Below are 12,084 nucleotides of genomic sequence, written 5' to 3'. Positions count from 1 at the left end.
TAAGCCCATGCGCCACAACTACTGAAGCCTGCGCACCTAGAGCCCGTGCTCTACAACAAGAGAAGCCACTGCAATGAGAAGCCCGTGTACCGCAACAAAGAGTAGCCCCCGCTCGCTGCAACTAGAGAAAGCCTGCACGCAGCAACGAAGACCCAATGCAGCCAAAAATAAATAAAAATAAAAAAGTTTATTAAAAATATAACAAATTCCCTAATTTATTACATCATACTCCAGGATTTTCTTATTGCTTGAACATATAGAATAACATAGTACTGGGACTTCCCTGGTGGCACAGTTGTTAAGAGCCCGCACTCCCAGTGCAGGGGGCCCGGGTTCAATCCCTGGTCAGGGAACTAGATCTCACATGCATGCCACAACTAAGAGTTCACAGGCCACAACTAAGGAGCCTGCCTGCCACAACTAAAACCTGGCGCAACCAAATAAATAAATATGTTTTAAAAAAGAATAATATAGTACTATAAAATGCACTAACCTTTACATAGATTTTGCTTCTTTCCAAAAGAAACTGCCACTTTAATGCTGTTTTCTGTTCATCCGTCATTGCAAGAAACTCATTTACCTGGATAAAAAAATTAAACAAATATTTCCAAAGAATATATAGATAACTCATCTTGACAATAATGTAAAACAAATTTGCTCACTGGAAATGGAATTTATCCATAGTAATTACAGGTCAATTCTCTTGACGGAGGAGATAAGGCTAGATAGAAAGGCTCTAAACTGAATGTCTGAAGCCAGCCAGGTGGCTCGGCACAGAAAGCCCCCCTTAACAAAGTGGAAACCACTGAGGCTTAATGGTAAACTTCATGAGCGGGTTCTAACAATAAAAAACATCAAACCTAACATCAAGCACACAAGCTAATCTCTGCTGCTATGCTATGGGGCAGACTGAGGAAGAGCTCATGGCTGACCTTATACACCTGGGTAGGTGAAATACTGCCAAACCCTCCTCACAGAGGACCCTGCTCAGTGTCTCCAAGGTGTTGTTTTGCCCATTGTTATTTGACTATATAAAATGTCATGTTTATTCTCCACTGTCACCAAGGATGTCTCTTGTTATTCCTAACAGTTAATGTTAGCTAGAATTTTAATATGCAATATGTAATTATTTGTTCATTAAAACAATGTGTGTTTAAGTCAAGATTGATTTTTCCCAGACCTCTTTATTAATGAATTAATTTCTATCAAATGTTCACCAAAATAACCTATGTTTGGGGAAGCGAATTCAATTTGGAAGTATTTCTAAACATATTTTCCTTTTTATTATTTACCGTGAAGCCCAAAGTCTCCTCAGCAACACTTCCTGTGAGACTACAGGAGTGGAGGGTACCTGTGTGATCAGTAAGATCAATTAGCATATGGAAGCTGCGAAAAACTGATTTAAATTCTGAAGAATCTTTGTTGCAAGTTGTACAAGTGCTGGATGCTTCATTTACAATGTAACCACAGCCTGAACTGAAAAGAAACAAAGACAAGATAGAATGTGAAGGCCCTAAGTGACAAATCTGATCTCTAGCAGAAGAATTATCACTTAGACTTTTAGCCTAAGTCAGCACCTGGAATATTTACAGAGCAAGTAATTACAGAGTGCTCAGTGCTGAGCAGGGTACAAAACAGACCTACAAAATAACAAGGAAAAATGCACAGCAATACAACATGCTTTCTATGCAGTCAACCTCATTTTCAGTATTCCTGCTTCGGAAACTGGGACAATCCAGTCTTCTCACAGTTCTGCCTCCTACTTTCCCCCATGCTGGGGTTCTTGCCCAGGATCACTCCCCCACTGGGGCCTTCCTCACTTGCACCCCAGCCCCACACCCTCCCTTCTCTGAACAGCTGCACAACTTACACTTCAGCACGAACTTACACCCTATCACATCCTATTCCATGTTATTGCAGGTATGTTTGTTTATCTCCTGGCTCAGAGTTTGAGGGCAGGAATCCCGTCTTGTGCCTAGAAAGCCTGAGTTCCATGAATGCTCATTTGGTCCTGTACTAAGTCCTCTGTACATCCACAGAATAACCTGAGGGTTGGGGAGGTTCACACTCTAAATGCTGCTAGCACTGCTAGTGACACATTCTCCTCTCTTTAAGGGGTAATTCCATGCTCTTCTATATTTTTGAAGCAGTCATTACTTTGCCAATTTGAATAGGCAGAGACTAATTCAAATTTCTCAAGCAGAGGGAATGATCTGAAGATACTGGTTTCTTGTAAGCCACAGATCAACTTTTGAATTAAGTTTTAGATACTTTTCCTCAGATATCAATATTAAAGATGTAGGAAAAATAAGGGAGACAATAACATTTTTTTTAATTTTTGAAAAATATTTTTCAAAAAATAAACACCTGCCTTACACAACAGCCTCTACATTAGTTTTTTTCAACTTTAACACCAAATCATACAATGTTTTAAAAATCCATAGGTCAATTTCTTGATTGTGGTGGTTTATCATTTCATACATGATAAAACTATATGAAATTTCACATACACACGATGCATATTAATCTGGGGAAATCTGAATAAGATCAGTGGATTTAATTAATGTCATTACTATCTATGATGTGATACTATAGTTTTGCAAAATGTTACCATTGGGGGAAACTGCACAAAGTGTACAGTTTATATATTATTTCTTACAGTGCCATGTGAATCTAGAACTATGTCAATAAAAATGTCAATTATAAATCCATAGGGAGGCTTTCACAATAACGTTTTAGAATTTTCTTGCCAAGCATTTTTTGGCTAAGATTATTAAATCTACTTGGGTTTACTTTTCTATGCAAGTAGATACTAACTTTGACCTAGGAGAGGTTGGAAATCATATTCTTCATACAGTTGAAATAATTTATTAAAATGCTATTACTTGTATTGCTATAGGATGTGGTCACCAAAATAATTTTCAAATTGTCATAAAACAATAGTTTCTCATCCCAGCTAAAAGTTTCGACATTATTATATCTTTCTATTTTAGGGTTGCTGAAACACAGTAAATTAAATTTTGCTTTAAAAGGCAATTATAATTTTGAATCTGAATAGTTTGTCAAATGCATAACCACTTGTGCATAATGCATAACCACTATTCAAATGCATAACCACTATTATGTCAAAGAATAGCTTAACTTTTATAGAGTTTAAAATTTATTAACAAGGGGGCTTCCCTGGTGGCACAGTGGTTGAGAGTCCACCTGCCGATGCAGGGGACACGGGTTCGTGCCCTGGTCTGGGACGATCCCATATGCCGCGGAGCGGCTGGACCCGTGAGCCATGGCCGCTGAGCCTGCGCGTCTGGAGCTTGTGCTCCGCAACTGGAGATGCCACAACAGTGAGAGGCCCATGTACCAAAAAAAAAAAAAAAAAAATTTATTAACAATAACTGTTTTTATTTCTTACAAGAATGAACTTTCTAAAAGTAATTTGGTTGCTTACCATCTATTTCGAACTACTTTTGTAGTTTCATCATCAATGTTCAGTGTAGAAATGTAAGCATAAAGAATTCCATAGATAGGATCAGCTTTTCCTTCATTCTTCAAAGCTTTTACCTTTAATTGTTCAACTGTATAGACATCAACTATTGTATTTACTAAAAAAAAAGAAAAGTCATGGAAGTTCTAAATATATTCTAAGAACTCCAAAGGATTATATCCAAATAGAAAAGCTACAAAGCTCAAATGAGAATACGTAGTAGCTTAAGTTATGTAACAGAAAAATTATTATATATGATATATTAAAACTGATTATATAGAAGGACATAAAAGCAAAAAAGGAAAAGAATGAGAAATTAGTCTTTATTAAAATGAATAATTTCTGATCATCAGAAGATTCCATTAAAAGAATGAAAAGGCAAGCCATAGAGTGGGAGATGCTAGCAATCTATAAGGAGATAAAGGGTTCATATCCAGAATATCTAAAGGATTCTTAAAAATAAATAAGAAAAAGACAAGTCAACTCAATTTTTTAAATGGTGAAGAGACTATATTTATTTATTTATTTATTTTTGGCTGCACCACGTGGCTTAGTTCCCCAAAAGCCAAGCCGTGCAGCCGAAAAACAAAACAGAACAAAACAAAACAAAAAAAACAAAAAGAAAGAAAGAAAGGAAACATGTTAAATATCCCCCAGGAAAGCATAACAAAGTTCTTCTTTTACAAGTTAATGTGACTTGCAGCATAACTTATTTCATGCTTAATTCAATTGTTACTCTCTCGAGAGGAATTATTAGGAAGTATTTCACCTCCTAGGATGAAGTTACAAGAACGGGCCTTCAGGGAATGATTGAAGTTTTCCCTCTGCTTTCCGCCATTCTCCTGAGTGTCTAAGCATAAGCCACAGACGGCAACAAACCACATCCCTTTTTTTTTTTTTGGCCACACCACGAGGCATGTGGGATCTTAGCTCCCCAACCAGAGATAGAACTCACGTCCCCTGCTTTGGAAGCATGGAGTCTTAACCACTGGCCTGCCAGGGAAGTCCCAGCATCCCTTTTAAAGTCAAGCTTCAGTCTGGGGTCTGTGAACACATGACATTTTATGCAAAATTCTATGTGTGGGTACAGCTACTTTTCTGGGGAAAGGGTCATAGCTCTCATCAGATTCGCAAAAGGTTATATAGGCCTCCAAAAGTTTTAAACTACCTTTTAAAAAGTGGAAGTATAGGGCTTCCCTGGGTGGCACAGTGGTTAAGAATCTGCCTGCCAATGCAGGGAACACGGGTTTGAGCCCTGGTCTGGGAAGATCCCACATGCTGCGGAGCAACTAAGCCCGTGAGCCACAACTACTGAGCCTGCGCGTCTGGAGCCTGCGCGTCTGGAGCCTGTGCTCCGGAACGGGAGAGGCCTCGACAGTAAGAGGCCCGCGCACTGCGATGAAGAGTGGCCCCCGCTCTCCGCAACTGGAGAAAGCCCTCGCACAGAAACAAAGACCCAACACAGCCAAAAATAAATAAATAAAAAGTGGAAGTGTAGCAGTTACATAATAAGAATACAATATCTTTTACTAAGTAACTTTACAGGCCCAAATTCTGGCCTTTTAAAAATTCAAATAATATTTAAAGGTCACTTACAATTTGTGGATTCTTTCAAATAACTGTCAATTTCATCATCCAGAAGATTCGTTTCTTTATTTTCTCTTATAAAATTCAATAGGATGTTAGCTTCTGGTGTATCTTAATTGAAAATGCATAATAAGTAAACAGCAAACTGATTATTTTTTAAATCACTGTAAATGATCCAAAATTATTTTTACCAGTAAAAAGTGAAGACGTATAAGAATACAATCAAACACAATATTACAAAGCCACTGACAATGTGATGGGGTGCTCCATTAACACAGAGATGTACACCAGATATCATGAGTTTAAAGAGCAGCTTACAAAACATTGTCATACAATTCCCTTTCATTTTAAAAAAGATACATAAGCAAAATTATCTGGAAGAATATGTATCAAAGAAATGATTATCTCTTATGAGATGGTGAATTTACAGCTGATCTTCCTTTTTATGTATTTTTTGAATTTTATATGTATTTATTTTCTAGTCAGAAAAAAAATTTTTTAAGGTTGTTTAAAAAGCTTGCCCCAGACTTGCCTGGTGGCGCAGTGGTTAGGAATCTGCCTGCCAGTGCAGGGGACACAGGTTTGATCCCTGGTCCGGGAAGATCCCACATGCCGCGGAGCAACTAAAACCGTGTGCTACAACTACTGAGCCTGCTCTCTGGAGTCTGTGAGCCACAACTACTGAGCCCACGTGCCACAGCTACTAAAGCCCATGTGGCTAGAGCCCATGCTCCACAAGAAGAGAAGCCACCACAATGAGAAGCCTGTGCACCGCAACGAAGAGTAGCCCCCCGCTAGCCACAACTACAGAAAGCCCAATGCAGCCAAAAATAAATAAATAAATAAAAAGATTTTTAAAAAGGTTCTTATAATTAAAAAAAAAAAAAGACCTTGCTCCTCGGGACTTCCCTGGTGGTCCAGTGGTTAAGAATCTGCCTTCCAATGCAGGGGATGTGGGTTTGATCCCTGGTCAGGGAACTAAGATCCCACATGCCATGGGGCAACTAAGCCCGCGCACCACAACTACTGAGCCCGAGTGCTCTAGAGCCCACGCGACACAACTGGAGAAAAGCCTGCCTGTGTGCTCTGGAGACCGCGCACCACAATTAGAGAGTCTGTGTGCCACAACTAGAGAGCTTGTGTGCTCTGGAGCTGTGTGCCACAACTAGAAAGAAGCCTGCGTGCTGCAACTAAAAACCCCACATGCCACAACGAAGACCCGAAGCAGCCAAATAAATAAATAAAATACTTAAAAAAAAAAAAAAAAAACTTGCTCCTCAAGTTGGGACATGAGTATCCTCAGGAATAGTGAGATAATGTGCCAGAAGGCACGAATCTGATTTTGAAGAGGGGCTCTCTAACTCTGACACCCTTCAACTCCAAGCCCCAACCTCTAACACCTGCTTGTCTTCAGCCCTCCCTCACCATCTCCAACATTCTGCAAACCGTCCTGCCAATGCTTGGACCCCCTGACTCCCCTGGACAGAGTCAGGGTTTCTTCCTCCTCGTCCTGTTGTACCACAAGTCTTATCACTGTTGGTTCTTTCTCAGAACTAGACTGGAATCCCAGACAGGGGTTTTGCCTTTTCATTTCTGTGCTTCAGTTATAGTGACTATCCTTCCATCCATCTGAGCATCCATCCACTCATGTACTTCCTTGTTCCAGAAAGTGTTAAAGTTACCTCAGTAGTTGTCAAATAAAAGGCATTCACTAAATATCTGTAAATTAATGAGCATCCTGGGACAGAAGTTGGTAGGAAGGGTGGGGTGTAGGCACTGCTGTCAAGAGCTCTAAGGACAACAGGGTCATCCCAGACTGTCTGTGGGGGGACAAATTCTTCCTTCCCCATCTGATGAACTCTCTCGGGGCAGGAAGCCTGGACATGCTGGCTAGGATGAAAGCTCAAACCATTTAGAGGTTCTTAACTTCTACGTGGCATGTGTAGCCCAGGAAATTAGAAATAAGACTCATTTAAATAAGCATATTGAAATTCACACACCGTTATACATATTCTCCTTTATATTTGTCTCCTTGAGAAATAAGGCATTTATTCTAATGATGTTAGTATTGCTCAAAACACTTTGACATTTCCCCTTTGAACCTGTTTTCAGAGCCAAACGCACAACATCCTTCAAATCTGTCTCATTAACTTAGTCTTGAGGTGTTTTTTTTTTCTTTTTTTGCGGTACGCGGGCCTCTCACCGCTGTGGCCTCTCCCGCTGCGGAGCACAGGCTCCGGACGTGCAGGCCCAGCGGCCATGGCCCACGGGCGGAGCCGCTCCGCGGCATGAGGGATCCTCCCGGACCGGGGCACGAACCCGTGTCCCCTGCATCGGCAAGCGGACCCCCAACCACTGCGCCACCAGGGAAGCCCAGTCTTGAGGTTTTGATACGATTAATACTGTCAAGTTTGATAACCTATTCCACCAGACAAATCCAACTGGGCCCGTGAGACACAACTACTGAGCCTGCGCATCTGGAGCCTGTGCTCCGCAACAAGAGAGGCCGTGACAGTGAGAGGCTCGCGCACCGCGATGAAGAGTGGCCCCTGCTTGCCACAACTAGAGAAAACCCTCACACAGAAACGAAGACCCAACACAGCCAAAAATAAATAAATACATAAATAAACAAATTTTTTTTTTAAAAAATGAGTCTGGTTTTTCACATTTCTTTTGTAAAGATATCAAAGATATAGCTCATTGTAAGTTTTTCAAAGTCATATAAAGCAGTTTTTCACTTTTAATTCAAATGAAATTCAAGCTTCATTCTTAAACACACTGCACAAATATTAGAATACATGATGTAGTCATTTCCAAAGGGATAAAAAATTTCAGATAGCTTTTTACCTGGATTAGTTGTAATAATCGTTTTTGAGATTACAGTTGCTGTCATGGAGTTCCGAAATTTGTCAAAACTTATTCTTACATCTGAGGCAAATATTACTGTTTGGGAAAAAAGCCATTTTAAAATTATTACACAGGGGGATAAAAAAATGACAAATATTGAACGCAATCATTGAAGTATTATACCTGTTTCTCGTGGCACCCAGCTCTGTGCAAGTAGAATAGATTCATTATCCCAACTGCATGTATTAAAAAAGAAGTGATAAAAATCAAATAAATTAGAAAAAAACTGGCAGTGACCACATTATTTACCAGAAAAAGGATGTCTTAATGGATGAGGTTAATAATCCCCCATACGGTCCAAGGCACAGTTAAGGATTTTGGCTTCTCCTGCATTTTGCAGGGCTACACTGCCTATTTCACAGAAAATTTAACACCTATGAAAATCATTCCTTTCAGCACCTTTCATCTCTAACAACTTCTGCTCCTTCAATTCCTTCTTTTCCTATTACCCAGGTCACTCCAGGCTAGTTAGAACTGAGTGACTACAAGTTTAAAAATTTTAAAGTCACTCTTTCCTGCCATTAAGGGAGGGCCCCCACCATGGATAAACTGCTCGGGGGACTTGATAGGTTGAAGCCCTGTTTCAAATTAAGTGCTTTCTTTGGTACCCAGGCATCTGGAGTCTAAACAATACCATGTTATACCCTGTGATGCTTCAGGATGTAGCCCTGCCCCACATCTGACACACTGGGAGCCCCATAGAACCCAGCCTGTGACAATGCTTGCTTTTCTACCATCTTTCCATGGGTACCACCCAAGGAATCACAGAAAGTCTGGCTTGTTCTTTATCAATGAGACTTAGTAAATGACGATTTGTTACAAAACAGAGTACAATAATAAACAAGTTACAGTAGAGTTCATCTATGAAATCCCATGCCATCTAAAGATCTCATTTTAAGGTAATCATAGACTGTAATGACTCAACATACAAGAGAAAGGTTTATTTTTTAAATATCATTTCTATATCATTACTCCTCTCCTGATATGAAATCCATCATCTCCTGATGAAATTAAAATGTCTGACTTGGTGATAATAGCACAGATTTCACAGTTTGGAACAGATGTGGGAAGTTACCATATCATTGCAAAAGAAGGCTCTGTCTCATCATAGAGTTTAACTTCACACCTCTGGCCTTTTCTTTGGTCTGAAGTTGTAAAGTATTTTGGCTCTCCAACCTTAGAAATTGAAGAAAATCATTATTTTTCTTCACCTACAGTTGTAGAGGTACTTAAATATTTGTTGATGGAAATACTCAAATGTTTACCTTTTAAACAACAAATTAGAAATATCAAAATAGCTAGAATCACTAATATATATTTGATGATTTAACAGCATCTTTTATCTCTGAACCAGGTGTATTTAAGTTGTAAGTCACACACTTTGATTGAAGAGAGATACAGATATGTGTGCTTTAAGTCAAGACTGTGGGATCTTTTCACCATGTCAGAACAAATGCTCCATGACAAGTCCCTGGGTGGCATCTATGTGGACTCAGTGAGGGTAGAAAGTACATTTTCAATATCTGTGTATCCCCATGGCTTAGCAGAGGGCCTGGCACGGAGTTAATGTGATTGGATGAATTCATCTCTCTGGGCCTCAGTGTCCTCGTCTTGCTAGCCCAGGTATGGATATTGATACCCCCTTTGCTGCCTTCCTAGGGACAAGCTGGTGAGAATCGAATGAGGGATACATGGGAATGTGCTTTGATATACCGTCTGATTCAGTCCACACTGTGGTGTAAGAGGATCATGGACGTGGAGGTGAACTCAGGGGCCCTTCTGTGCCCTCAGGGAGTTCTCAATGGAACAGCAGCACCTCTGATGGTCACACAGCAATGGCCCAAGCATGGACAGTCAGCTGCCCCCTATGCCACTGTCCCCCATGCATCTATTGTCAGGGCTGAGCTCCTTAGGAAGGAGCTGAAGAAAGAGTCACAGCTGCCTGCAGAAGAGAGCATCTAGAAAGAAAGTCAGAGGAAAGGACAGCCAGAGTATGAGAGAGGCCTACCATATCACAGCATGCAAGAAAACTGTATGAAAAGGAGTTTTAAAGTGAAGAGACCTAAGTAGAGGCGAGAAGGAAGAAAACAGGTTAAATAAAAACGTAAAGATAAGGAAATATAAGAGGGATGGAAGCAAAATGGGAGAAAAAAGGCATGAAAATAAAAGAAATAATATAATCCTATGAAAGGTGGTACCAGACTCAAGGGGTGGAGGCAGGAAGGGGGACATGGAAAAAGCTGTTGTAGGTTTTATATTCATACTGAGTTTTAGAAAATCCTTACTACATTGTGATATAATGGCATTATATGGAATTTCAGGGAAATTGAGAGATCATATCCTGCCTTTAAGTAAGATTGAACCTAAGTTGCCCAGAAATGAATTTTTCCCATTTTTCATGACTGTCATATCGGGTGTTTATTCCTCCATCCTGAATGATACTGAGTGTTCACTGTGTGGCAGGCACTGTGCTGGGCTGGGCTGGGCTGGGCTGGGGAACAACGCAGGCAGGCCTCTGTTGGCCTGTCACGGGGATAGTCGACACTCAGTCATTTAATATGGAAATGCAATTAGCAATTACTTACAACATTAACTATAAGTACCTAAATCTATTTCCCATTTTTTTGTCTTCTGATTATCATCATTCTGTATATTGAGAAATTCTTCTTGCCCCTTTATTTATGTACTTTATTTTGTGAAAATTTGCTCCCTGCCAAGTGATTCTAGTCTGTCCAATGGAGTTCAAAACTTGCTGCAATAATTGGGTAAGAGGGAGATGTGGAAGCAAAGGATGGTGAGACATTCCCCGGCACCCCATGGAGTGTCGTTCTGCCCTGGTTTTCAGCACCTGATGCTATGCATTAGCTCACAGGGCCCCTACTGCAGCACCGTGGGTTTCTCGCTCTCTCCCCCAACTCAGGACAGCTCTGAGAACACGCACTGAATTGATTCCTTGATTTATTCAACTTAGGCCCCTTCAAAGAACTTCCTGGAGATCTTAAAGTCAATGAATTTACCCTTTCTATCTGTGCCTTTTGTTTAACTCAAGTATGAAAAGCTCTCATATAGTTAGCGGATCATTTATGACTGTGTACTGCATTTAACATTCAAATACAATTTTATTTTGCTACTCATTCACAGGTAAAATGCTGCTTTCCCTTTAATGAGAAGTGTTATTTTCTAAATTCAATGGAGGATGCATCAAGATACAGAGGAAATTTTACTCCAGTTGATTATTACTTTCCAAACACAAATAAAATGATAGAACTCCCCCCACCAAATTGAACTTGGCTTTGTTGGGGTTTTAACTTACCAACCTCACAGCTGCAAGGACATTAATAATTCTCCCATCAAGACTGTGTCCGTTTGCAACAATGTCACCCAATGAATAATAATCACAAGACTCTTTAACAGGTAAGTATATCAAAGAAAGTAGCTTGGCATCCACTTCATAACTGGAACAAACTTTTACCATTGAGTGATTCTCACTGAGCAATAGTTTATAATCGCTAAATTGTAAAAACACACACCAAGAGTTAATATCAAATGATTTTCTAATAGAAAAATACTTCAAAGTTCACAGTTAAACTTTGGTTGTAACTTAAACTATATTTTAAAAATTATATTAAGAAGATTTATACTTTTCACTCTTAGAAACATTGAAAAGCTTTGTAAAATATTTTTTGTCTAAAATGTATTTTCATTAAGAAAATGTTTTAAAGACCAACTGTGTCTGAGTTTTAAGCACACTAATAGTCTGATCTTGCACAATACTGAGTTCCAGTTTCTTTCTCTGTAAAAAAAAAAAGGGGTGTAAAAGCACTCTAAAACATTGTGTGTGTGGGGGGGGGATTTCCACCTCTATGACACTGACTGCCCTGCCTATGTGCTTCCCTTACCTCTGTGGTGCTCTGTAGGAACAGATGCACAATATTTACACAATTGAGGTGCTCTTCCCCTTCCAGCCAATCAACTTCCAAGTGTCCTCCATGGAGCATCTTTCTAGTCCTCTAATCCAGAGCCTCCCCCGCTCCCCCTCCCCCTGCTACTGCTTTAGGTGTTTCCCTCATCACTTCTCACCCAAACTACTGCTTGTCTCCTAAGCT

General features: G+C 40.0%; 1 protein-coding gene across 4 annotated transcripts in view; it reads right to left on the bottom strand.

The window, feature by feature from the left end:
• Window positions 1-12,084, bottom strand: part of MEIOB (meiosis specific with OB-fold) — a 29,565-nt gene that overhangs the window by 2,915 nt on the left and 14,566 nt on the right. For 2 of the 4 annotated variants that reach the window (XM_060285629.1, XM_030851777.2), the window contains exons 6-13: window positions 11,292-11,487; window positions 9,054-9,154; window positions 8,102-8,154; window positions 7,919-8,014; window positions 5,081-5,182; window positions 3,449-3,602; window positions 1,293-1,476; window positions 494-580 (exon numbers count right to left, since the gene is read on the bottom strand). In XM_060285629.1, the coding sequence (XP_060141612.1) occupies window positions 494-580; window positions 1,293-1,476; window positions 3,449-3,602; window positions 5,081-5,182; window positions 7,919-8,014; window positions 8,102-8,154; window positions 9,054-9,154; window positions 11,292-11,487 (973 nt within the window). The remainder of the gene's footprint in view (window positions 1-493; window positions 581-1,292; window positions 1,477-3,448; window positions 3,603-5,080; window positions 5,183-7,918; window positions 8,015-8,101; window positions 8,155-9,053; window positions 9,155-11,291; window positions 11,488-12,084) is intronic. The other 2 variants (XM_070043774.1, XM_070043773.1) reach the window with 1 other exon arrangement.

The sequence above is a fragment of the Globicephala melas genome, chromosome 15 (genome assembly GCF_963455315.2).
Source record: "Globicephala melas chromosome 15, mGloMel1.2, whole genome shotgun sequence".
In the NCBI taxonomy this organism is placed as follows: domain Eukaryota; kingdom Metazoa; phylum Chordata; class Mammalia; order Artiodactyla; family Delphinidae; genus Globicephala; species Globicephala melas.
The sequence above is the reverse complement of the archived record's forward strand: the minus strand, read 5'-3'. Positions and strand labels throughout refer to the sequence as shown.